Source organism: Acomys russatus, chromosome 5, assembly GCF_903995435.1.
Source record: "Acomys russatus chromosome 5, mAcoRus1.1, whole genome shotgun sequence".
Lineage (NCBI taxonomy): Eukaryota > Metazoa > Chordata > Mammalia > Rodentia > Muridae > Acomys > Acomys russatus.
This window is the reverse complement of record NC_067141.1, coordinates 7128218-7153665: the sequence shown is the minus strand read 5'-3', so window position 1 is coordinate 7153665 and position 25448 is coordinate 7128218. Positions and strand designations below refer to the sequence as shown.

General features: G+C 51.5%; 3 protein-coding genes across 5 annotated transcripts; 2 read left to right on the top strand and 1 right to left on the bottom strand.

The window, feature by feature from the left end:
* The first annotated feature begins 968 nt into the window (after positions 1-968).
* On the top strand, positions 969-6421 carry Il27 (interleukin 27). Its single transcript, XM_051146990.1, has 5 exons — positions 969-1108; positions 2923-3083; positions 3177-3275; positions 4456-4614; positions 6115-6421. The coding sequence occupies exons 1-5, from the start codon at positions 1078-1080 to the stop codon at positions 6352-6354; spliced, it is 690 nt and encodes a 229-aa protein (XP_051002947.1). The 5' UTR covers positions 969-1077; the 3' UTR covers positions 6355-6421.
* A 693-nt stretch (positions 6422-7114) lies between these two features.
* On the bottom strand, positions 7115-11217 carry Apobr (apolipoprotein B receptor). Of its 2 annotated transcripts, XM_051145243.1 has the most exons (4): positions 11041-11217; positions 7817-10729; positions 7460-7731; positions 7115-7374 (listed from the first exon to the last, which is right to left on the bottom strand). In XM_051145243.1, exons 1-4 carry the CDS (start codon positions 11095-11097, stop codon positions 7305-7307), a joined length of 3312 nt encoding a protein of 1103 aa, XP_051001200.1. In that variant the 5' UTR covers positions 11098-11217; the 3' UTR covers positions 7115-7304. The 2 variants fall into 2 exon arrangements, with proteins under 2 accessions (XP_051001200.1, XP_051001199.1); XM_051145242.1 differs by lacking the exon at positions 7115-7374 and having other exon boundaries at positions 7670-9979; positions 10046-10729.
* A 1720-nt stretch (positions 11218-12937) lies between these two features.
* On the top strand, positions 12938-24876 carry Cln3 (CLN3 lysosomal/endosomal transmembrane protein, battenin). 2 transcript variants are annotated; one of them, XM_051145239.1, is made up of 15 exons: positions 12938-13115; positions 13227-13305; positions 14348-14444; positions 15181-15252; positions 15630-15709; positions 15807-15892; positions 17018-17090; positions 17177-17320; positions 19221-19333; positions 19879-19925; positions 20007-20075; positions 20163-20218; positions 20333-20426; positions 24289-24429; positions 24513-24876. In XM_051145239.1, the coding sequence occupies exons 1-15, from the start codon at positions 13070-13072 to the stop codon at positions 24630-24632; spliced, it is 1317 nt and encodes a 438-aa protein (XP_051001196.1). In that variant the 5' UTR covers positions 12938-13069; the 3' UTR covers positions 24633-24876. The 2 variants fall into 2 exon arrangements, with proteins under 2 accessions (XP_051001196.1, XP_051001197.1); XM_051145240.1 differs by lacking the exons at positions 12938-13115; positions 13227-13305 and adding an exon at positions 13612-13841.
* The last annotated feature ends 572 nt before the right edge of the window (positions 24877-25448 follow it).

Here is a 25448-nt window from a genome sequence, read left to right as displayed (position 1 = left end):
GAGGGTGTGGCTGAGGGCAGGGTTGTGCCAGAAGGAACACTGTGGTCAGGCCCCATCCCTGACCATGATCCGCATGGTGCTGAAACACTGGGATTACTGTGGGTCCGTGGCTGAGCCTTGATCTAACCTCATGCAACCCCAAGCTGGCCACAGACTGAACCTCACTTCTGGTCGTTGGTTGAGCTCTTATCCTAGCCTAAATTTCGCCTCACCTGAGTCACAGCTTTACTCAGAGGCTACACAGCTCTGTCCCTGATGAAGCTCTAAGCCTAACCCTGACGGGCCACAAACACAGGGTTCATTGATTGCCCTGGCCCCAAACACAGAGAGAGCACACACACTCGGTGCCAGGCTGGCCACTGAGTTCAGCCCTAGACCAAGTTTTGACCCTTGGTATGGACTGAGCCCTAATCCTATGTGACTCTGTCCACAGAGTGGGCCGTTGTCTGAATGAAGCTGATCATGATGCCTCGGCTTTCGGCTCCGATGCTCGGTTACAGACACCTGAAAGCCAGCTCTTGGTGCATCAAGCCAGTTCCTGCCAGCCCCACACACACACTCATCCAGCACCATGGAGCTATGACTTCCCGCACACTCCTCAGCCATCTGGTAAACCAAATGAGGGTATGGATGACTCAACCCCACTGAGTCCCCTCTTACGGGTAATTCCCTTACCTGGCCATCTGTCATTCATAGGACACCGGATTGGCAATGGTCCCTGGATGCTTGTGACAATGGAGAAGCACAAGAAAGTTGGGTCTTTTGGGTCCCACCAGTGGACGGAACTATGTGAGTGGGACAGAGCCCCAGGGGTGGGGAGGCAAAGAAGGGGCTGGACCTGGGAGGCCAATCGTGTGGGTCTGGAGCTCAGATGGGCTGAAACCCTTGCTTCCCGCCACCCCACCCCCATGCTTCCCCCTCTGGGAAGGGAAATTACATTTCCCCATTTTAACCAGGGAAGACTTAGTGAGCACAAAGCTGAAAGTACAAGCAGGACAGAAAGTGAAACTTGGTGCAGCCCCCAGTATAAGACCCCCCTACCCAGGAGATGGCCGCATACCGAGGCTGGGCCCTGACATGGGCCAGGTGACAGGAGGCCTTGGCTGGCGTGAGTTGGAAGCTGGGACTGGGCAAAGGGGTGGTGGGATGTTCGGTGGAGCCCGGGAAAGGTTGGGAAAGTTTAACAGGTAGAGTTGGGGCAGAGAGCTGAGGGGCAACCCTTGGCCAAGCTGATAGGCACGGCTGGCTGGCTGTGGTGATGGGACTGGTATAAGGTATAAGTGGGCAGTGGAATTGTGGTTTTGCCCAGGCTGGGCAAGTAAATGGGTAGCTCGGCTGGGATGTATAAGGAGGGTTGGACAGGCGATCTGGACCTGGGGTAGGGTTAGGCAGACAAATGGAACATGTAGAAGGAAGAGGCTGAGAAGTGAGGACAGCCAGAGGAACAGAATCACGGGGAGATGATACAAGTGGCCACTGGGACCAAGGGGGCAACCCTTCTGGGCAAAGGTCTTTAACTTGAAGCCTAGAAGGTTGCTTGGTCTGCAGCTGGTAGCTGAAGGGCTTGGCACAAAGCTGTAGCAAGAAGAGCAAGTGGTAGGACTGGGTAGGATCAAGACTAACAAAAGGGGTTTTGGAGTATCCCCAACTTTTTTTTTTTTTTTTTTTTTTTGGAATATTCACAATTTAGAGAGGTGGTAAGTGGGCATGAGTTAGCACAGATCAGGATGCAGTCTGATATTCATCAAAGCCCCCAGGGTGCACACTCTGTCCCCATCCTAAGGCCAAGAGGAATTCTGTTTAGTTTCAGGGACGCTAGAGAGAAAGTGGTTCTCAAGCCGAGAGGCCAGAATACCAGAGATGGTAGACACTGCCCACTTCTGAAAGGCCATGGGGAAACCGGGTGGCCCCTAAAGCTCCCGTTAGCCTTTGCTAAGGGTGCTTTGGGGAGGGTCATAGATTATGAATGGACAGGGAAGGGGCCTGGAGAGGAGCAAGAGTGGGGATGGATTTGGGGAAGGTTTTGCTTTGGGTTTCGAAGGGGAATTGTGTAACTCCCGCTTGAGAGAGAAACCACTGAAGACTGACTGGCCTCTTCCCAGAGCTCCTGGTGTCACAGCCCTGCTCCTCTCCCAAGCAGGAATATGCAGGGCTTGGACACCCCTGAAAAAGTCAACCATCCTCACTCCTATTTCACAGTTGGGAGCCTGAGACACAGAGATAAAAAGGTGACCTGCTCAAGAGAGGGCCAGGGAAGTAGCCTCCTCCTCGCCATGCCACCCCCACCGCACATCCCTCTCCCAGTACCATGCTGCTGGTTTACCCCAGAAGGGCTCCAGTGTTTTCCATGAGTCCCCGGAATAGAGCCACTGGCGTTACCAGGTCTCTCCCAGGACCCTAGGTCACCTCAAAGCACCAGAGATGCTTGGATGAGCCGAAGGACTCCTTGGCAGAACACAGACTTCCAGTTCTGGGGCAGGTGGCTACTTCCTCTGAGTTCCCTGGGGAGAGCAGACTGGCCTGTGGTTGATGGACCTTCATTCCAGCCCTGTCTTCCCGTGCCTCTCACTGTCTAACCTTGGCTAGTCGCTTCACCCAGTCTCAAGGTCCTCCCCTGCGAAGTGGGGAAAGTACTGGCGACCAGGCTACATGCAAGCAGTTAGGCAGGCTGGGCACCTGAAAAGGCAATTGACCAAGAGAATAATTAGTGGGGGTGCATGCGTCAAAATCCCGGCTTCCGTGCTCTTCCAGCACCGTGCAGACATGACATGGGGGCAACCTCTGTGGTCTACATGGCGGTTCTGGGGGAGGGAGCCAGCTTAAAGATGCTGGTGAAAGGGACTTGGTGTTTGGATAGACTGGTGCTGTTCCCTCCCCAGGATTCTCAGGCCTTCGTCTTGTTCCCCTTCCTCCTGTCTCCAGGGCTCAGCCTGCTGCTGCTACCCTTGCTTCTGGTACGAGCTGGTGCCTGGGGGTTCCCAGCAGGCCCCCCGAGCCTTCAGGGGCTGCGTAAGGAATTCACAGTCAGCCTGCAGCTTGCCAGGAAGCTGCTCTCTGAAGTCCAGGGCTGTGTCCGCAGCTTTGTGAGTCTCCCTAGCTCAATCTGGTCTGGAAATGGGAACACTCCCAAATCCCACTGGCCCCCTTTCCCCCCACTAACAGGACTTACCCCTCAGGCTGAATCTCGCTTGCCGGGAGTGAGCCTGGACTTCCTGCCCCTGGGACACCATCTCCCCAATGTTTCCCTGACCTTCCAGGCATGGCGTCACCTCTCTGTGAGTGAAGGGCAGGGGGTGGGGACTGGCAGTACTGCATAGTACATGGGCAGGGTTTGAGTAGATGTGGCTCTGCAGGTTTATGTGGTTAGTACGTGTATAATGTGTATATATCTGCATGCAAAGGTGAGGCGGGAAGCTGAGGATGGTGGCACATGTCTGTAATCCCAATACTTGGCAGCAGAGACTTGAATTTGAGAGAGAGAAAGATAGGTGAGGGGCAAAGAGAGAGAGGGAGCTTGCTGAAATCTGAAAACGGCAGCAGGAAGATGCTGGGGAAGAGGCGGGGCTGGGATCCTGAGGGGACTGGGTGGGAATGGGAAAGAGATAGGCTGGTGGCCGGGGCGGGTCAGAGCTGGGAAGACGGCTGTGGGTATGGGTGACGGGAGTGGGGTCAGGTCAGAGCTGGGAAGACGGCTGTGGGTATGGGTGACGGGAGTGGGGTCAGGTCAGAGCTGGGAAGATGGTTGTGGGTATGGGTGAAAATTGGGTTGGGGACGGAAGGAGGAGGTGGAATGGGCAAACAGTGAATCTGAGACTGCAGAGGGAGGTGGATTTGGGTCCAGAGTGGGAGTAGGTAGAGATGATGCAAACTGGGTGTGGTCGATAGGTCCGATGGGGTGAGGCGAAGGAAGGAATGGACTGAGGTGGAGATGGGACAGAGCTCAGAAACAATGATGGGGAAACACAGGAATAAATCCAAGGAGGCCAGCAAGATGGCTCAGTAGAGAAAGGTGCTTGCTGCCAAGGCTAACAACTTGAGTTCGATCCCTGGGACCCACATAGTGGAAGGAGAGAACCAGTTCCAGCAGGTTGCCCTCTGATCGCCACAGGCATGTGCACAGGGGCACATGCACACATGCCATAAATAAATACAATGCAATGCTTTTTATTTATTTATTTGGTTTTTTGAGATAGGATCTCACTGTTTGCTCTGACTGTCCTGGAACTCACTGTGTAGACCAGGCTGACCTTAAATTCATCGAAATCTACCTGCCTCTGCCTCCCAATTGCTGAGATTAAAGGCGTGTGCCAACACACCTGGCAATTTTTTTTTTTTTTTTGAAGAGTAAACTTGAGGGTGAAATGGAAGTTGGGATGAAAAAGAGACCCACATAAAGATGGGGCTCAGTCTGGTGTTCTGTGGCTGTCTCTTGACCACTCCCCTTCTCTTCAATAGGACCCAGAAAGACTCTGCTTCCTCTCCACCACTCTTCGGCCCTTCCCTGCCCTGATGGGAGGGCTGGGGACCCAGGGGCCCTGGACCAGCTCAGAGAGAGTGCAGCTGTGGGCCATGAGGCTGGATCTCCGGGACCTGCACAGGCATTTCCGCTTCCAGGTAGAGGCCCACTGCACCCTTGACCCCTGCCTCCCAGTCATCTACAAGCAAAACTGTGTTTCTTTGGCTCTCTTTGGAAACACCCCTGGGAATCAGGTTGGGGAAGCCTAGCAAGACACTCCAGCTCCCGTGAGTAGCGGCTCCAGATCATGGCCCCGGGACACCCAGGACAGACCCTTTCATCATCAGGACCAAGAGCCCATTCTCTTATCCCTCCAATTCTGACATCACTCAGATCCTTCTAGAGGTTTTAAAGGGCAATAGGATTTTTGTCTTAGTAAAAAGAGAATAGAAAACTCAATCAAGAGCAGGAAGTACCTCTGTCGCCTGCTCTGATTCTTTAAAAAAATCCTTAACATCGAGAGGAATTTCCTGACCAATGATGCCCAGGGCAATCCAGGGGGAGTAATCCCACCCAGCTTATAGATTTTGCTCTACCATGGCCATTTTCTTAATTAAAAAATAAAATAGATAAGGGGGCTGGAGAGATGGCTCAGTGCTTAATGGCACTGGCTGGTCCAATTCCCAACACCTAGGTGGCATCTCACAACCACCTGTAACTCCATTTCGAGGGAATCTAATGCCTTTTCTCACCTTCTTGGCACCAGGTAATGTAGTGGTATACATGTAGGCAAAACATCCACACACATAAAATAAATGTAAAAGATTTTTTTTTTTTTTAATCTAGTACATCAGAGCCTGAAGTGGTGGCACACGCCTGTAATCCCAGCACTCTGGGAGGCAGAGACAAGTGGATCTCTGTGAGTTTGAGGCCAGCCTGGTCTACAAAGTGAGTCTAGGACAGCCAAGGCTACACAGAGAAACCCTGTCTCAAAAAACAAACAAAAAGTCTGGTACACCAAGTGTGGTGATACATTCCTGTAGTCCCAAACACTTAGCAGGCTGAGGCAGGAGGATTGTGAATTCAACACCATGCTGTGACTACATAGGAAGATTGTTTAAAAGCAAACAAGCAGAAGAAACATAGAGCTGAGAGATGGCACAGAAGTTAAGAGCACTTACTGTTTTTGCAGAGAATAAATGCTTACAAATACCCAGTCCCCTCTCTGGCCCAAGAACACCAGTCATATAGGCAGTGCACATACATATATACATGCAGGCAATGCACACACAAATATACATATACACACATATATACTTACATACATACAGGCAAAATGCTCATACATATAAAAATAAATAAATCATTAAAATGTATAAAAGAAAATTTTGACTGGAGAGATAGCTCAGCAGTTCAGAGCACCGTTTTCTCTTGCAAGGACCAGAGTTTGAGTCCCAACACCCACATGGAAAAAAAGAAACAGGATACCAGATTTAGATAAAGACTTGTCTAGATTAGAAAAAAGACTTTGACACCATAGGTCTGAGGTAGAGAGTACCCAGTGCCATCATGGCCCACGGTTGTCTTAGGAGGTGATGGGCAACAGAAGGAATTTGGCTCAGGTTCTTGATGTGGGACCCATGGGTCTTTCCTCACAGGTGCTGGCTGCAGGATTCGACTGCTCTGAGGAGGAGGAGGAGGAAGAGGAGGAAGAAGGGCAGGAGCTGCTCCTAGGGGCTCAGGATGGCTCCAACCAGGTGTCATCCCAAGTGTCGTGGCCCCAGCTGCTCTATACCTACCAGTTCTTACACTCCTTGGAGCTGGTCCTGTCTCGAGCTGTCCGGGACTTGCTGCTGCTGTCTATGCCCGGGCACCCAGGCCCAGCTTGGGATTCCTAACACAGAGCTTCCAGTCCTGTGGAGAGACCTTTCAGCTCCCTTCCCTCACCCATTAAGACTCTAAGGCTGGAGTGCAGAACAGTCTCTAGCTCATTTGCCTCAGACCAGGCAGGGCTTCACTAGCTCCCAGCCCTGACCCGGTAACTTAACACCTTCCAGTCCTTACCAGATATTTATTTCTTGTATATTTATTTATTTTTTAGAAAACGATGGTTTATTTATTGTTTCATTCTTGAGTTAGGCCACCATACTGGGTACCTAATAAAGTCCTCTGGCCCACTTTGTGCCTCTGCAGCTTTTCACAGGAATGTCTGACACCCAAAGGGCAGGACGTCTTGAGGAAGGAGTCAGTCAGAAGCTTCTGGCTACCCAGAACCTTTCTCTACTCCTGTGTTCTCGAAGTTCCTGGGAAACGTCGCCGCCCCCCCCCCCCCCCCCCGCACCCACCCAACCCAGACTCTGGCCTGGAGGTTACCATAGTAACCTGCAGACTTGTGATATCGAGTTGTCATTTTGGAAACTCAAAGCAACTGGTCTGCTTGCTGCCCACGGCCAGCTGCCGACTCCAAGCGGTGCCCTTGGGCCCCTTGAACCTCTTTTCCTTTTGGGGCTGGCTTCCAGCCCAGAGGTGTGTTATCTTACACAGCTCCCTGTGGGGTAAGTAGGGGGTGATGACACAAGGAGATTAAGGAGGGGATAGTCTCCACAGGCCTCCCTTCCTTGTAGTCTCCTGAGCAGCTGAGGCAGATAGGAAAGGATCTCCAGCAGCTCACACTGGGGAAATCAGACTTCTTAGAGTCAAGGTCTGCATAAACATCCGATTTAGGCTGAGTCCCAGAGGGTGAAAAAGATGTCTTCCAGTGTCCGAGGGAGTCGAGGGTGACCAGGGTCCAGAGGAGCCTTCTGATCCTCCCTTAGCAGGCTTGACTCACAAGGGCTCTAGGCCCACGTCACTGTGGCTTTGGCTTGCCCAGTCGGGCTTGCAGCTCCCGCATCATGCCAGGATGAGCAAAGCCAAACCTGTGGAAAGAAAGGATTCATGTGAGCTTGGACCCCAGGTGCCCACAGCCTCCTGACCATGCCGAGTGTAGTGCCCCGTGCCTACCCATGTCCCAGCATTTTTCTCCTGGCTGGCACTGGGGTCCCTTCGGGCCTTGTGGCACTTAGCTCTGGAGTTTCTACAAATTGGGGAAGTGACTGCTCGGGGAATGACAATGCCGGCTCCTCCTGGGGTTGGGGGCTGGGAGGGTCATGGTGCGGTTCAGGAGCAGAGATACGACGCAAAGAGGGCCTTGAGCGCCGCCGTGAGGAACTTCGTGAGAGAAGCACGCGGCTCCGGGGGACAGAGACATCCAGGCGGGACCCAGGGAGCAGGTCCTGCAGGGTAAGGGAGACAGAGGACTGTGAGGAGCTGACTTCCAGATTCTGCCTGTCTCTCTTAGGGTCCTGCTGGAGCCCTCACCTCATTCCAGCTGCCGTGAGCACCCCCTGGGGCACCTGCTGTGGCCTCAGCTGACTCAGAGGCTGACTCAGGCACAGCTAGTGTGGGGATCTGGTGTGACTGCTGCCTCTCCAGGCCGGAAGAGTCCTCCAGAGCTTCCGGATCGGCCTCCTGGATCTTTGCACTCTGTCCTTCGCTCACAGCGTCTTCCACATCTTGTGGCTCTCTCTTGGAACTTTGGTCCCCCGACTCCGTTGATTGCGCTCTTCCAGCCTCTTCTTCCAGGAGCCTCTGATGTCCCAGAAGCCCCTCTGCTTTCTCTGCCTGGGAGCTTCCGGTCACACCATCCACCCCCCTTAGCCCTTCTGCCATCACAGATGTCCCCATCGCTGCCTCTTCTTCCTCTCCAGTTCCACCACTCTCTTGGATTTCGTAGGCGGACACCTCCTCCTCTGCTGAACCCTCCAAGCCAACTCCTTGCCCACTCTGCCTCTCTGTAGCGTCCTCCAGCTCCGTGCCTCCCCCAGCCCCCCTTTCTGGAGCTATCCCAGCTTCCCATCTTAGCTCTTCCTCAGCCCCGACAGTCCTGATACCCACGATAATCTCGGCAGCCAAAGAACTAGTAGTCTGCGTATCCTCTCTGTCCTGCGGGCTCGGAGCCTCCTCCTCTAGCCTATCCTTCCCGCACGTTCCGTCTGCTCCCCAAAGCTCTGCAGCCTCCCCCTCACTAGCCTTGTTTTCTGTGAGCTCAGATCCTCCCACTGACTGGCCTGGCCCTGTCTCGGCTCCTTGGCTTCCTTCCAGCTCCTGGTTCACTGCTATGGAGGCCAGTGCCTCCTCTGCTCCCCACCCTGGGGTTTCTGGGTGTTGGGCCTCCTGGCCTCCTTCAGTCTGGATCTCCACAGCTGGCCCTGTAGCGGTCTCTGCCTCACCTGCTTCAACATCTGCTTTTACCTTCTGGATATTTCTGCTGTCCGCATCCCTTCTCCAGCTTCCCCAGGCTTCTAACTCAGGACCTGTAAACTCCACAGGCCTGGGATATTCCTCCAAGCATAGCGTCCCCTCTGGGCTCGGGTCTGGAGCTCTCCTAGTCTCTTCCTGACCCTCCTGCCCTTCCTCAAGTTGAGGAGTCAAGGTCTGGGAACCCCTCATCAGCTCAGAGTCCTGTCCTTCAGCGACCTCTGCTTTCAATACCTCTGCTCTCATCTGGGCTGCCTCAATCTTCTCTCCCATAAACAGTTCCTCCGGCCTGGCTTCTGGAGATTCTTCCCAGTCAGGCTTATCTGTAACCTCCTTGGCCAGGACTAGCATAGCCTCTGTGGCCAGGTAGCTCCCTTCCTCCCTGGGGGACTCTTCTGCCTGCATCCTCTCTTCCAGATTCCCCCCATCACTCCCCATTGCTGAGTCTTGCCTCCCGTCATCCTCAAGACTGTCCCCTATCTCCTGGCCTCCCACAGCCTCCCTCCCTGCTAGCTGGCCTTCAGTCGTCTGTTCGGTTCTCTCGGTCTCCAGGGTCTGGGGTAGAAGCCTAACTTGAGCCTCTCTCTTCTCATCAGGCTCATCCTGCTGGTCTCCCTTGCAAGCCTCCTCTAGGACCCAGAGTCTCCCTGTAGCTTCTGCGATGTTGTCTCCTGAGTCTGGCCTATATTCTGCCTCCTGAATTCCTAGGCTCTCAGCCTCCTCCCTGCCTGAGACTGTCCAGGCCTCTCTACCCAATACGGCCCAGTCCTCAGGTTCTGCCCCTGGGCACTGTGTCCCCTGTGCCCTTGCACTAAGGCTATCCTTCACGGAGACCATCCTCTCCTCTTCTTCATCAGCCTCTCTGGCCCCAAACCCCTCCACTTCAACGGCTACATCCTTGGTCACCGAGTATGTCTCAGCGGCTACATCCTTGGTCACCGAGTATGTCTCAGCGGCTACATCCTTGGTCACCGAGTCTGTCTCAGCGGCTACATCCTTGGTCACCGAGTCTGTCTCAGCGGCTACATCCTTGGTCACCGAGTATGTCTCAGCGGCTACATCCTTGGTCACCGAGTCTGTCTCAGCGGCTACATCCTTGGTCACCGTGTCTGTCTCAGTGGCTACCTCCTTGGTCACCCAGTCTGTCTCAGCGGCTACCTCCTTGGTCACCGAGTCTGTCTCAGCAGCTACCTCCTTGGTCACCGAGTCTGTCTCAGCAGCTACCTCCTTGGTCACCCAGTCTGTCTCAGTGGCTACTTCCTTGGTCACCGAGTCTGTCTCAGCGGCTACCTCCTTGGTCACCAAGTCTGTCTCAGCGGCTACCTCCTTGGTCACCGAGTCTGTCTCAGCAGCTACCTCCTTGGCCACCCAGTCTGTTTCTTTGCTGTCCTTTGCTACATTCTGCCCATCAGTACCAGCATTCCCCTCAGGCTCCTTGTGCCAGGTTGGCTGTGACTCCACCCCCCTGGCCATCCCTGGCTCTGCTGCTCTGACCACCTCCCCCTTTCTTTCCTCCTGTTCATAGGTTCTCAGTAGCTCCCCACTGCTCACTTCCTCCTCACCTTGCTCCCAGAGTTCCTGGGGTCTATTGCTGCTCCTGTCTCTGTGAACCCCAGACCCAGCCTCGGGCTTCCATGGAACACTTGGCTCCTGGCTCCTGGCCCCCTCAGCTGCCTTCCTGGACCCAGTGTCCTGCCTTTCTCCTTGGGGCCTTGCAGAGCTGTCTGCTCTCCACCCCCAGGTCTGTTCGCCAGCTAAACTTCCTTCTTGGCATCTTATAGTCGCTTTAGGTGCTTCTACCCCCTTGCTCTGGCCACTTCCAAGTCCCTTCAGTCCCTCCTGGGCTTCCTCCTCTACCACTTTCCCTGGATCTCCCGCAGCCAGCTCCCCCAGTTCCTCAGCTGCTTGCGGCTCCCTCGCTACCGTGGGGACTGTATCTCCTATGAGGTAGGACACAAAAGCATTGAGGGAATCCTAGAAGAAAAGAAAGAGAAGTGAAGGCATTCAGGGGAAGATTAGCCCCTTCCCAACAGGCACGACACCAACAAAGCCCAGGTAAGAAATATGGGATCTGGAAATCTGCTAAAGGACCAAGACAGGGCCTAGCCTAGGTGCCTTGCATGTGAGTATGGAGGTGGGAGACTAAAACCCGGGAAAGACTGGGTTAGGAGTCTGGCTGACTGTAGGAAAGGGACCTCAAGCTTGAGGAGTGGCTCCAAGGGAGGAGGAAAGGTGAGACTACAACAAATGCGTTGAAGTCTCTGGTATCTCTTTGCCCCTCTCACCAGTGCTCCCCTCAAGGCCTGATGCAGCCCAGGGAGGTGAAGCCGGAGAAAATCCATCCTGTAGGTCTCTGCGTGTCCAGAAAGCTCACAATGACCATCCGTCCCCACCCACTAATGCAAGCCAGTCCTCCGCAGCACCCAAGACACTTCCTCTTCCCCTGTCTCTCCCTGACGTATGTCCACCCCAGGCCCTGTGCACCTCCCCCAGGCTCATGGATGACTTCATGACAGACGTGGGGGGGGGGGGGGTGGGAGGATAGTGAGAATGGCTGTACAGTGTGCAGGTGACTCAGAACCAGGTGCACTTCTGGAGCTAAAGGGGAGAGGATCAGGTCAGAAAGAAAAAAAAAAGGTGGGAACAGGAGACCTCAGAACTGCGCATGGGGGAGGGGGCATGTGGCAAGTGCAGCCTGAGTGACTCAGGTCTTGTATTCACACCTCAGCCATTTCCGTCTCCTCCAAGCCACAGCCATCTGTGAGAGGAAGCTAGGGTTTGTGGTTCCTGATTTCTCTGAGGAGAAGTAGGAGTCGGATAGGACCAGTGGAAGTTCTGGCTTCCCACTTCCACGTCATTAACACTTCTCTGTGGATGAAAGGTCCAGGATTGCTGGCTCCAATGGCCATGTCCTCACCCGTGGTTATTCTGTACTGTGGTCATTTGTCACTCACAGCTTACTGTGAGCTTCTTCAGGACAGAGGCTGCAGAATGTCTAGAGCCTGCGGGGGTAGTAAGAATCCCTTTCCTCAACGGCTGAGTGATCTAGGAAGAACACCATAGTAGGGCGTACTTCAAACAGCAATCTTAATGAGCGGTGGGTGGGAAAAGCTGGTAGAAGTGGGCAGAGGCTGCTAGAAGCCATAGCAGAGAAACAGGCTTGATGAGGAATGGTCAAGATGCTGCCCTACCACCGAGAGGAAGGTAAAGGACTCTTTATTTGGGACTAGGTGAGGTGACGTGTTCTAACTGCCCTCCTAGCCTAGTTCTCCTAAAGTCCAACTAGGACTACAGGCTGACATCACCGAACAGGAAGAACGCCCATAGCAGCTTGCTCAGCGAATTCAGCACCTCTGCTCTATTTCTTACTGCTGGCTGGGTCTCTAAAGTCACCTAAAGGTCTCATGCAGGATCCTTGGTTAACACTGGGGGAGGGGCCAGGGGGTTGGACTACTTTCGTGGTATTTGTTGGTTCTGGGATAATATGGCAAAAGGAGTTTCTTAACGTCTTGAATACTGACGTAGATAATTCATAGAACCTGTTTGGTGGGTGTTTATCTTTGAGCTTTCTAAGCAATTGTTCTACTCTAAGCTACCTCCCAGCTGCTTCTTCTAGATCTTTACCACAGGCTGTAAGAACAACAGATAAGACCTGAGGCTGGTCGCCTTTGCTTCCAAGCAGAACTTGTCCTTGGGAAGTTGGGTGGGTCGTGGGACAGCAGGAGGAAAGTAGCCATATTTGTTTCAGGCAACTCAGGGCAGCAGGACAGAAGCTGAAGCTTCCCGCGCCATGACTAGTACTGGCAGATTTCGTCGGCGTCTAGAGTGCCGCTTTTCATGGCTGTACTTGTGGCTCCCACCAGCTCCAGTTCAAAATCAGTGCTTCCAGAGTTCTCCCGAACTCTCCATTTTCCACTCTCCAAATTTGACAAGGCCAAAGGCAAAAAGAGGACCCGGAAATAGGGAAGCAACCTCCAAGCACGTGATGGGAGAGCCACTGTTGCTGTCACGTGACTCTGCAATCTGCTATTCCACCTTGCGGCGAGCTCAGCTGCTCTTAAAGGTACAGGCCTGGGGGCGGGGGCTTTGTTTTAGAGGGGCTGGGGGCGGGGTCCAGCGGGTGGGGCGTGGTTGGACAGGCGCTGGAGATCTGGGGGGTCTGTTGATAGAGAGCCCTGTGTAGCAGACAGCGGGACCTGGGACTGACCACGGGGCGTTGATCCTTCGCACCCACCTGTCCCAGACTCTCACCTTGAAGCCAACTCCGAACACACACTGACTTTGGGTCCTTTCGGGGAACCCTAAATCAATGCTATGGAGAGCTCTGCGGGCTCGTGGAGGCGCCTTGAAGATTCTGAAAGTGAGTACTCTGTCGGTTGTCTTGAGAGTGACGGCCTTTGCCCCATACTGACCCAGCTCCCCGCAACAGGACACACACACACATACACACCATGCCTTCTCTTCCTTCTAGGGGAGGAGACCGACTCAGAGCCCCAGGCCCCTCCATTGGGTGGTCCGAGTGCCCATTGGAAGAATGCAGTGGGCTTCTGGTAAGTGCTCTGAGAGTTGTGCAAAAATAAAAATGCGACTGGAGCAGAGAGGGAGGGAATTGAACCCACAAATACAGAGTCAACTGTAAACTTCCAAATTCCATTAGAATACCACCAATCACCTATTGGTCAGAGCCGCTCGCACCACCTGTAGTGTTCTTAAAAGTTTTCCTCCAAACCAATTCACTTGCAGCTTTGTTTTACTTTATTTTATTTTATTTTTATGGAAAGGTCTTATGTCTCCCAGGGCAGCTTATCTTGTATTTCTAATCCTCCTGCTTTTGCCGTCCAGGTGCTGCGGTTATAGGCCCTGTGTGTAGCACCATGCCTGGCTCACTTGATTTTGTTTGCAGGACAGGGTATTAAAAGTAGGGCCTTCCGTGCTCTGCTCTACAAGTGAGGTCTGTCTCCAGCCTATTTGCTTTTTCCTAGTGCCGAGCACAGTCCGGGAAATGAAAATAAGAGCAGTATGTTTTATGAATCAGAAGGAGCCCTGGTATTATTTTGATTCCTCTAGCACTCTTGGAGATCAGCAGGTGAAAGTTTGTCCCCAGTTTTTACATAGGAATACACTAAGGCCACAGAAGTAGGAAGCAACTGACTTGGGTTTCAAGGCTGTGGGGTATCTTTATTGACCCATAGTGTGTCAGTGGATGAAAAATGCCTGAGGAGCCGGGTGTAGTGGCGCATGCTTTTAATCCCAGCATTTGGGAGGCAGAGGCAGGCGGGTCGCTGTGAGTTCGAGGCTTTGGTCTACAAAGCGAGTCCAGGACAGCCAAGGCTACACAGAGAAACCCTGTCTCTTGGGGGGAGGGACGGGAAGAGTGCTCAGGTATACCTTCCAGTAGAGGTCTTGGTGCTTGGCAGCGTGGGGGCGGGTGTCGCTCTAATCTCAAAGCCTCTGTTTCAAACCCTGACACTGATGGTGGAGAGAAAAAAAAGGGGGGGGGGGGGGGGGGTTGAAGGGTGCAGGTAAGGGAGAGATCTGTAAGGACTATGGGTGGACAGGAGGGCATGGAGTGAAGATCTGCCCTCATTCTAGGATCCTGGGGCTCTGCAATAACTTCTCATATGTGGTGATGCTGAGTGCTGCCCATGACATCCTGAAGCAGGAGCAGGCATCTGGAAACCAGAGCCACGTAAGTGAAGCCCTCTCAGCACCACCCTGTGCTTAGTCCCCGTGGCCACACTAGGGACTCATCTGGAGCTGGAGGTCCCCTGGAAAACTCATGCAGTAGCCATGGGTGGGGTACGGGAGCTAAAGTTCTTAGTCCCCCATATCCTCATGGGGAGGGGGGTGATTATAAAGAGAGCAACGGGTACCAGGTTGGTAAACTCAAATACCTAGCTGGGTAAGACCTTATTTTGTGGTGTGTCTTGTCACCTGGCCTCTGTTGGCACTTGGGGCTAGGTGACTGTTGTACGTCTATACTGCGTATCCTGGGTGTTTAGTAGCATCCCGAGTCTCCACCCACTAACCAAAAAGTGACAACGAAGAGTGGCTCCAGATGTTACAAATGTTCCTGGCAGGCAAAAATCAGCCTGGCGCAGAACTCCTTGTCTTAGAGAGCTAGAATACGCATGCCCTAAGAGAAGCAGCCCCCACTTTGCAGGTTCAATAGGGAATTTGACCCAAGATGAGATTTTTTTCCAGAACCCCAGATTTCTATATGAATGCTCTTAGCTATGTTATGCTATCTCTGGCCTCTGGGTCGGATGTTTACAAATGTTCTCCTTCATGATACACATAGAAAAACTAAGGCCCCAAGAAGCCCACGCCTACCCCCAGCTACCTGTCAAGTTAGGGCAGAGCTGGGACCAGGCCTTGTTTAGCCTCCTGCCTCTGTGTAGGAAAGACTTTCTTCTGTCCCATAGGTGGAGCCAGGCCCAACACCCATGCCCCACAACAGTTCGTCTCGGTTTGATTGCAACTCAATCTCCACAGCTGTGAGTACCCACGTAGGCCCCTGATCTATGCCTTTGCACCCCCATTTCCTATGTGTCCAGCCAGGACTGTCAGAATTACAGTGATCAGTACTGCCCGTTACTGGGAGGCCTTTTTGTAAAGGGTAAATATCAGCTCAGGTGACCTTCACCATAGCTCTGTGAACTAGGCACTGCAAGCTTCCCCGTTGGGGATGAGGAGACGGAAGCTCAGAGCCTGTAAATGCCTTGACAGCCGTCGGAGGAGCCCCAGAGCTGGCAACAAACCCCTAACTCCAGAGCCTGAACTTACAGCAGGTCTCATTGGCTGGCTCCAGGCCTGGGCTGGGAAGGTTGTCTCTGGGAGGGTCAAGGCTCTGAACTGTGTTCTCCTGTCTCAGGCAGTGCTCCTAGCAGACATCCTTCCCACCCTCGTCATCAAACTCCTGGCTCCTCTTGGCCTTCATTTGCTGCCCTACAGGTCTGGGTCAGGGTGGCAGGAGGAAGGCAGAGTGGGGAGGGAGTGGGAGCCTGGACATGGCCTTCTGAGATCCCCACCCCCCCGCATCTCTTCTCAGCCCCCGGGTGCTCGTCAGTGGAGTTTGTTCTGCTGGAAGCTTTCTCCTGGTCGCCTTTTCTCACTCAGTAGGGCTAAGCCTCTGTGGTGAGTATGCAGCTATGAGAGGTGGGTGGGAACTTAGATGCTTCAGCCGTGTGCTGGGGGATAGTCGCTCCAGCTTCCCAGAGTAAAAGGATATGTCTGTAACCCTAGGAGACTGCTAGTGGGGTGTGTCTGTGTGTGTGTGTGTGTGTGTGTGTGTCTGTGTGTCTGTGTGTCTGTGTCTGTGTATGTGTGTGTGTCTGTCTGTGTGTGTGTGTCTGTGTGTCTGTGTTTGTGTGTGTCTGTGTGTGTGTGTGTGTCTGTGTGTCTGTGTCTGTGTCTGTGTGTGTGTGTCTGTGTCTGTGTGTCTGTGTTTGTGTGTGTCTATGTGTGTCCGTGTGTGTGTGTGTGTGTCTGTGTTTGTGTGTCTGTGTGTCTGTGTATGTCTGTGTCTGTGTGTGTCTGTGTCTGTGTGTGTGTCTGTGTTTGTGTGTGTCTGTGTGTGTGTCTGTGTGTGTGTGTGTCTGTGTTTGTGTGTGTGTGCCTGTGTCTGTGTGTGTGTGTGTGTCTGTGTGTCTGTGTGGGGGGTTGTCTGTGTGTCTGTGTGTGTGTGTGTCTGTGTCTGTGTGTGTGTCTGTGTATGTGTGTCTGTGTGTGTCTGTCTGTGTGTGTGTGTGTCTGTGTGTGGGGGTGTGCACTCATACACACCCTTGGGAGACTGAAGTAGGAGGACTGAATGTGGGGTTAGTCTGGGCCTCATAGTAAGTTCAAGGCTACCATAAGCTGCACAGTGAAACCCTGTCTCAAATGAAAAAGAGAAGCGGGTCGGGGCAGACCAGGCTGATCTACATGGCAAGTTCCAGGCCAGCCTGGACTAAATGCTCAGGCTTTGTCTCCCAAACAAACCTTGTAAAGCTCCCCCAGCAAGGAGCTGGCTCTGAGAACAATTTAAAGGATGACAGTAGGAAGAAATGGCTGAACTGAGTATAGATTGGGCTGAGCAGGGTTGAATAGCTGGGAGGATAAAGACGGGCATACAGTCTCAGAGAGGAGACCCTCTCCTGTCCAGTCTGTTCAGTGACAGATCTATTTTTAGCCTCGAGGAGCTGATGGAGATGAGGCTGTAAGCAAATCATGGGGGACCATGGCTTTCAGTTAAAGGCCACCGTATGCTTGTCATCTTCCCAGGCGTCGTTTTGGCCAGCATCTCATCAGGTCTAGGAGAGGTGACCTTTCTCTCTCTCACAGCCTTCTACCCCAGGTAAGCAGCCTGGGCAGGAAGGACACGGGGAGAGGGGTGACCCCTACTCCCTTCCATCTTCCTAAATGCTGCTGTGTTGTCCTCAGGGCTGTGATCTCCTGGTGGTCCTCCGGTACTGGGGGTGCAGGGCTTCTTGGAGCGCTGTCTTACCTGGGACTCACCCAGGCAGGCCTCTCCCCTCAGCACACCCTGCTTTCTATGTTGGGGATCCCTGTTCTGTTGCTAGCCAGGTGAGTGTCCGTGGGCCCAAAGGGTGAAAGACGAGGGGAGGAGCTTGATCCTGATCCAACCCTCCAATCTCTTCAGCCTTGTTGTGGGACCCTGTGGATTCTGGACTCTCTCTCTCGACAGCCCTCAATTTGAGTCCCCAGAGCGGACGTGGGTCAGCTATGTGACTCTGGACAGCTTCAGCCCTGACACTTGGGTGTCTCTGTCCCATAGCAGTTGATGAATGTGAGGCATCAGCACAGAGAGGCTCCTGGGACCTGGATTAGGACTTAGGACACTTGAGTGCGTTTGTTCTGTGTATGTTTGTGATTTTTTTGTTGTTGTTGTTTTGTTTGTTTGTTTTTCGAGACAGGGTCTCTCTGTGTAGCCTTGGCTGTCCTGGACTTGCTTTGTAGACCAGGCTCAAACTCATCAGAGATCCACCTGCCTCTACCTCCCGAGTGCTGGGCTTAAAGGCGTGCGCCACCACACCCGTCTGTGTTTGTGTTTTAGAAAGCACTATTAAGCCAGGCATAGTGGTGTACGCCTTTAATTCTAGCACTCAGGAAGCAGAGGCAAGCAGATCATGCTATAGCTTAGGGCTGTTGGGAGGTGTCCAACAAAGAAGCCTGCTTAGAAATGGGTTTAAGCCAATAGGAAGTCTTCATTAGCTGGCCAGCGACTACAGTAGGTGCTTGGTATCTGGTGTAGTGTAGAGCATTTACCAGGATGAGCTTTTAAGTACAAAAAAAAAAAAAAAAAAACCAAGGTCTGGGTAGACATACTTCAGTTAACAAGAACAGTTAGCCAGAAGCAGAACAACAGAAGCCAGAGAGCATGGTTAGTGCATCTAGAGACTTCCCCAGAGCTCCGGCCTTTGATGGATCAGGCCTTTGTTTTCGTTTTGGCTGGTGGTACTGTCCACATGCTGAGTTTTGTAGTCTGAATGGCATTTCCATCATGGAGTCAGTCATGCTAAGATCCGGAGGCCTCCTACAAGGATGAGGACATGTAGAAAAAAGGGAGTCAAGACGTGTGTGATGTTAAACACTCATAATCCAGAACACCTGGGAGACTGAAGCCGAGGGATCACGTGTTTGAAGCCTGCCTTGGATACACATAGAGACCCTGGCTCAGAAAATAAATTAGATAACTGGAAATAAAGGCAAGCGCCTTTACTCCAAGCACTCAGGAGGCCGAGGCAGGAGACTCTCTATGAGTTTGAGGCCAACCTGGCATACATGCTGAGCTCCAGGCCAGCCAGAGCCACATAGTGAGACCCTGTTTCAAAAAAAAAAAAAAAAACCTAAATAAAGAAATAAAGCCCAGGCTGGAGAGATGGCTCAGAGGTTAAGAGCACTATCTGCGGGGGGGGGGTGGGGGGGTAGCAGGAGGGAAGGATGGAGGGAAGGAGGGAGGAACGGGAGAATACAAGGGATGGGCTAACAACTGAGATGTAATTTGAATAAATTAATAATAAAAAAAGGGGAAAGAAAAAAAAAGAGCACTATCTGCTCTTCCTAAGGTCCTAAGTTCAATTCCTAGCAACCACATGGTAGCTCACAACCATCTATAATGTGATCTGGTGCCCTCTTCTGGCATGCAAGCATACATGGGGGGGACACTGCATACATAATAAATAAATAAATATTTAAAAAAAAAAAAAAAAAAAGCCCATGATCATGCAGACCTGGTTAAACTCAGTGAGTCACAAAACAAACCAGAAAGACAGGAATATGAGAGGGACCTGTGAAGTGGGAGAGTTCACAGGAGTGGGAAGGAGACAAGAGCAGCCAGGTCAACACTTGAAGCTTGCACAGCACAGGATTGGGTACCTTAGAGGCTGGGGGTTCCCCATCTGTAGAAACACACAGATGTAAAGAGGCCTCGGGGCCTTTCTGTTGTTTTTCTCTGCCATGCCAGCTATTTCTTCTTGCTCACATCTCCTGAAACCCAGGACCCTGGAGGGGAAGAGGAAGCAGAGACCGCTGCCCGGCAGCCTCTCATAGGCGCTGAGACGCCAGAGTCAAAGCCAGGTAGGAGCCGGAGGCCCTCCCGGGGTCACTTTTCCCTTGGGGTTTTAGTCCCAACAGTGGACACAGATGAGGGGAACAGGCTTCTGGGTGTACAGGCTTGGGTCAAAGCAGTCATGTTTACTTACTAAATGCTGACTCGCATGCCAGACATTCCGATGCAGGCAATAGTGACGCTCCAAGTGAAGAAATGAGAACACTGTTACAGGACGCAAAACAATGTCCTCAGAAACAGAGAGCAGAGCCAGAGAGTCTGGGTGGAGTCAGCTGATAACAGCTGTGCACTGATCTACATGTTTAGTCAGTTAAATATGTATGTACATATGTGTGTATACATGTGTGTGTATGTATGTACATATGTATGTATATGTATGCGCACACGCATACATACATAGCTTGAAGTTTACCATTTTAGGGACTACTAAGTGTGCAACCCAGAGGCATTTAAATCGGTGCACACTGCTGTGATGGCTGGTTGCTTGCTGCATGTTGGCACCTAGCGAGGCATTGAGTGTACAGCTTCCTCCCCCTCTCTCCCTGCCCTGTAGGTTCCAGCTGGGACCTCTCCCTCCAGGAAAGGTGGACAGTATTCAAGGTTTGGACGGTGGCCGTGGGCGCCCCATGAGGATCCTCTGCCTCCCTCCTGCCCCCCACTTACATCTTCCGACTCTTCCAGGGCCTCTTGCGACACATCATCCCCCTGGTGCTGGTCTACTTTGCAGAATACTTTATCAACCAGGGACTTGTGAGTGAGGGATGCTGGGAAGGGGGTGTGGGAGGAGAAATAAGACTGAGGCTCCACAAATCTCCACTTGTCTGGGTTTTGCTACAGTTTGAGCTCCTGTTTTTCCGGAACACATCCCTAAGCCATGCTCAGCAGTACCGATGGTGAGCGAAGTTGGCAGGTGGGCAGTGACCTGGGAGGATCCCTTGATGGTCGGGCGCTGGGGGTTGACCCCAGAGGCACCCAGAGGAGCTTCCTCCTCCCTGCCCCCACCTCAGGTACCAGATGCTGTACCAGGCCGGTGTGTTCGCCTCCCGCTCTTCTCTCCAATGTTGCCGACTCCGTTTTACCTGGGTCCTGGCCCTGCTGCAGGTACTGAGTCCCCGCCCTGTCCTCCTGCTCCCATTCCATCTCCCAGCATTCCTTACATAGCAGCAGGTGGTAGCGTACTCCAGCATTCCTAAGGATAGCCCTAAAGGCCACCAGGTTCCTTATGAACTGTGTAGTGGCATCTGGAGCCAGTCATACTCGATGCAAGGTTCTATTCTGAACAGCTGTGTGACTCTGAGCAGGTCTCTGAACGTCTAATGATCATCAGTTTCCCTATCAAGAAGTCAGATGTGGTGGAACAGGAGGTGTGCTTCAGGGGCAGAGTGTTTGCCTAGCCTGTATGAGGCTGTGGCTTCCATCTCTAGTACTGCAAAAATTAAAATATTTAATAGATCGAGCCATACCTATTTTTCAAGGTGTTTCTACAGCAACATGTAGAAAAAGCTACTATTTTAATTAGTTTGGCTTTGTTGTTGTTTGTTTTATTTTCTAGTTTTTTTTTCTTTGTTTTTTGAGACAGGCGCTCACACACTGTGTAGCTGTGGCTGGCCTGGAGCTCACAGATCTGCCTCATGAATGCTGGCATTAAAGGCTTGTCCCTCCATGCCTGGCCTTTTGTTGTTTGTTTTTGTTGTCATTGTGATTGGACCCAGGGCCTCGTACATGCTAGGTCAGTGCTGTCACTGAGCTATGTCTTAACCCTTCTTCTAACTTTTATTATTTATTTTTGCTGTTTAAAAAATTGTAATTAGGAGCTGGAGAGATGGCTCAGAGGTTAAGAGCACTGCCTACTCTTCCAAAGGTGCTGAGTTCAAATCCTAGCTAACAACATGGTGGCCCACAACTATCTGTAATGAAATCTGGTGCCCACTTCTGGTCTTCATGTGTACATGCAAGCAGAGCACTGTATACATAATAAATAAATAAATATTTTTAAAAAGTATAATTAGGAGCTGGGCATGGTAGCACACGCCTTTAATCCCAGCACTAGGGAGGCAGAGGCAGGTGGATCGCTATGAGTTGGAGGCCAGCCTGATCTATAGAGGGAGCCCAGCACAGCCAACACTACACAGAGAAACCCTGTCTCAAACAAACAAACAAAATTGTAATTTAAGAAAAACCACAACAAAAAAATTGTAATTAGATTTATATTTGTTTATTGGTGGGAGGAAGGCACTTGCCATGTGTATGGAGGTCGGAGGACAACTTGCAAGATTGGTTCTCTTCTTCCATGTATTGGTCTAAGGATCAGATTCTTTTTTTTTTTTTTTTTGGTTTTTTGAGACAGGGTTTCTCTGTGTAGCCTTGGCCATCCTGGACTCACTTTGTAGACCCGGCTGGCCTCGAACTCACAGCGATCCGTCTGCCTCTGCCTCCCGAGTGCAGGGATTAAAGGCGTGCGCCACCACGCCCGGCGCTTTTTTTTTTTTTTTTTTTTTTTAAGGATCAGATTCTGGTCATCAGGTTTGGAAACAAGTGCCTGTGCCCACTGAGCCACCTCATCAGCCCAAACTGTGCCAGAAGAGGGCAGCAGATCTCACTATAGATGGTTGTGAGCCAACGTGTGGTTGCCAGGAATTGGACTCAGGACCTCTGGAAGAAGAGCTAGTGCTCTTAACCACTGAGCCATCTCTCCAGCCCCGGGAGGCTAAGTCTTCATTATAAGGCTAGCCTTGAACCTCCCGCTGAAACACATAAGTCTGGAATGTTTAATTCTCCTGTCTTAGCCTCAGTACTTGGGATTATAGGCCTGTGTTACCATGCCCTACCCTAACCCTTGATTCATTTATCTTTTTTAGAACAAATATTTATGTATTTTTATTATATGTATGACTTGTAGTTATGTGTGTGTGTGCACAAGAGTGTGCATATACTGTCATGAATGTGGAAGCCAGGGAGAAACTTTTAGGAGTCTGTTCTCTCCTTCTACTGGGCTTTGGGACTCAGACTCATGCTGTTAGGCTTGCACAGCAAATGTCTCTACCTGCTGAGCCGTATTGCCAGACACCCACTCCTCCTGTTTGTATTGAGTTTTTACGAGTATGGGCGTTTTGCCTGCATGTATGTGCATGTACCACATACATCCAGTGTCTACAAAAGCCAGAAGAGGACACAGGATCCTCTGAAACTAGAGCTACAGATGGTTGTGAACTGCCGTGTGGGTGCTGGGTATTGAACCCAGGTCCTTTGGAAAAGCAGCCAGTGCTCTTAACCACTGAGCTCCAATCTTTTGGTTTCTTAAGGCAGGTCTCACTGTGCGGCCAAGACTGGTCTTGAACTTGATGATCCTCCTGCTTCTGTGTCAAGTACTGGGATTTTGGGTATTTGCCCCAAGCCTGGCTTGTACCACATTTTAATCAATGTATTTTATGATTATTTACCAATACATTATGCAAAGAAACATATTTTCACATCAGACAGAGGCAACTGTTAACACCTGTGAAAACCCAGGTTTCTTTCATGTTAGGTAGGATACAATTAGTCAAGTGTAACTGTATCTTTTTTTTTTTTTTTTTAAGATTTTTATTTATTATGTATACAGTGTTCTGGCTGCATGTACACCTGCAGGCCAGAAGAGGGCATCAGATCACATTTTAGATGGTTGTGAGCCACCATGTGGTTGCTGGGAATTGAACTCAGGACCTCTGGAAGAGCAGTCAATGCTCTTAACCACTGAGCCATCTCTCCAGCATCTCTCCAGCCATAACTATATCTTTTATTTGCCTGACTCAGTTGTCTGGGAGGCTTACTGCTTCCATCTGCTAACCTAGGCTGAGTCCTGGAAGCTTCTAGCCTTTGTACAATCTTATCTTTTTTTTAAGATTTATTTATTTTTATTTTATATGCATTGGTATTTTGCCTTCATGTATGTCTGTGGGTGTCAGATCTTGTAGTTACAGACAGTTGTGAGCTGCCATGTGAGTGCTGGGAATTGAACTCAGGACCTCTGGAAGAGCAGTCCGTGCTCTTAGCCGCTGGGCCATCCTCTGGAACTGGAATTTACAGATAGTTGAGAGCCACCATGTGGGTGTTTTGCAAAACAGCAAGTGCTATTAACCAATGGGCCATCTTTCCAGTACAAAATTTTTTTTTTTTTTTTTTTTTTTTTTTGGTTTTTTTGCGACAGGGTTTCTCTGTGTAGACTTGGCTGTCCTGGACTCACTTTGTAGACCAGGCTGGCCTCAAACTTACAACGATCCGCCTGCCTCTGCCTCCCGAGTGCTGGGATTAAAGGCGTGCGCCACCACGCCCGGCTCTCCAGTCCAAATTTTTATACTCTTGACATTTGCAGCTAGATAATTCTGTTGTGTTGCTTGTGCGTTGTGGGTGTTTAGCAGTATCCTTGGCCAGATGCTCCTGAGACAGCCAGGAAGGTCTCCAGACATTATCAAGTGACCCTTGGTCTCAGCCCAGCAGCTGGTAGAGAACAGGGGCTATTCAGGGAGACCTTGGGTGCTGAGCTTAGGCCTCTGGTAGCGCGTTTGCCTATGAAGCACAAGCTTCTATGTTAGATTTGCAGTGTGTGTGTGTTGGGAGTGTGTGTGTCTAAGTATTTGTGGTGTTCATGCCATTATAAAAGAAACAAAAAGCAAGAAAACGAGATAACCAGTGATGGCAGTGGGGATGACCCTGATCCAAGCTGAGAGTCACCAGTGAGGGAAGGTTGAGGGACATTCCCGGCTGGGAGTGACAGGTGCAAAGGAAAGGTGTGTGAGGATGAGGATGGGGCCAGAGAAGGCCCACCAAGACCTCAGGGTCCGAGGGCACAGCTGGGCGCTGGGATCCTACCCAGGCCTGTCAGGCCTCTGCCTCACCAGTATCCTTTACCAGGCAGCTCTGGGAGATGCTACCTCCCTGCTGTGCTGTTGCCCAGTCTCAGGCCTCCCCCTGCCTCTGCCCACAGTGCCTCAACCTGGCCTTCCTGCTGGCAGACGTATGTTTGGGCTTCCTGCCCAGCATCTACCTCATCTTCGTCATCGTTCTGTATGAAGGGCTGCTGGGCGGCGCTGCCTATGTGAACACCTTCCACAACATTGCTCTGGAGGTCTGTGTCCGTCGGGCCAGGGCCGTGGGTGGCCTCGGGAGCCCTGGGGATGGAAGCCTAACCCTTCTTCTTTGCTCTCCCAGACCAGTGACAAACACCGAGAGTTTGCCATGGAAGCCGCCTGTATCTCTGACACCTTGGGAATCTCCATGTCAGGGGTCCTGGCCTTGCCTCTGCATGACTTCCTCTGCCGCCTCCCCTGACTTGGGTTGCTCAGCAAACGCTGGCCGACGGGCACAGGAGCAGCTCGCACGTCTGTGAGCTCTGCAGCAGGCCTTCTCTCTCTGCCACACTGGGGAGTGGGGACAACTACAGTCCTGCCCCACTTCGCCAAGGAGCCCCCACTGTTTCCCACTTTTGAGCTGGTCTCAGGGAGTTCTCTCTCAGCCTTATGCCCTTCTAATAAATGCTTATTTTATCCATTTACTTTTTGTGCAGTCTCTCTGAAGCTGAAAAATTAATGTTAGCCCATTTTGGAATATATGTGTCTGTGAATATACAAAGAAAGTATTTCAGAACAGGTGTAGCAGAGCAACTGTAATTCCAACACTTGGCAGACAGAAGCAAACAAGTCCTTGCCTGACCTGGGACGTACAGTGAGACCCTGAGGACTAGGGCTGTAGCTCAGAGGTAGAGTACTTGCCTAGGATGTTTAGGACTCTCAGTCTTATCCCTGGAAAACAATCATCTAAAAGGCAGGGTGTGCTGATATAAGCCTGTAGTCTCCGTGTTTGGGAGGCAGAGGCGGTACACTCAGGAGGAGTTCACGGTCTTCTACATAGAAAGCCAAGGCCAACTTAGCCTATATGAGATCCTGTTTAAAAAGAATTCCATTGCATATTGCTGGCTTCTTCATAAAAAAAAAAAAAAAAATCAGGTGTCCGTATGTGTGTGAATTTATGTCTGGGTCTTCATCTTTATTCCAATGGTCAACAAGTCTGTTTTTATGCCAATACATGTGGGTTTTATTACCTTAGCTCCATAGTAGAGTTTCAAATCAGGCATGCGATACCTCTGGA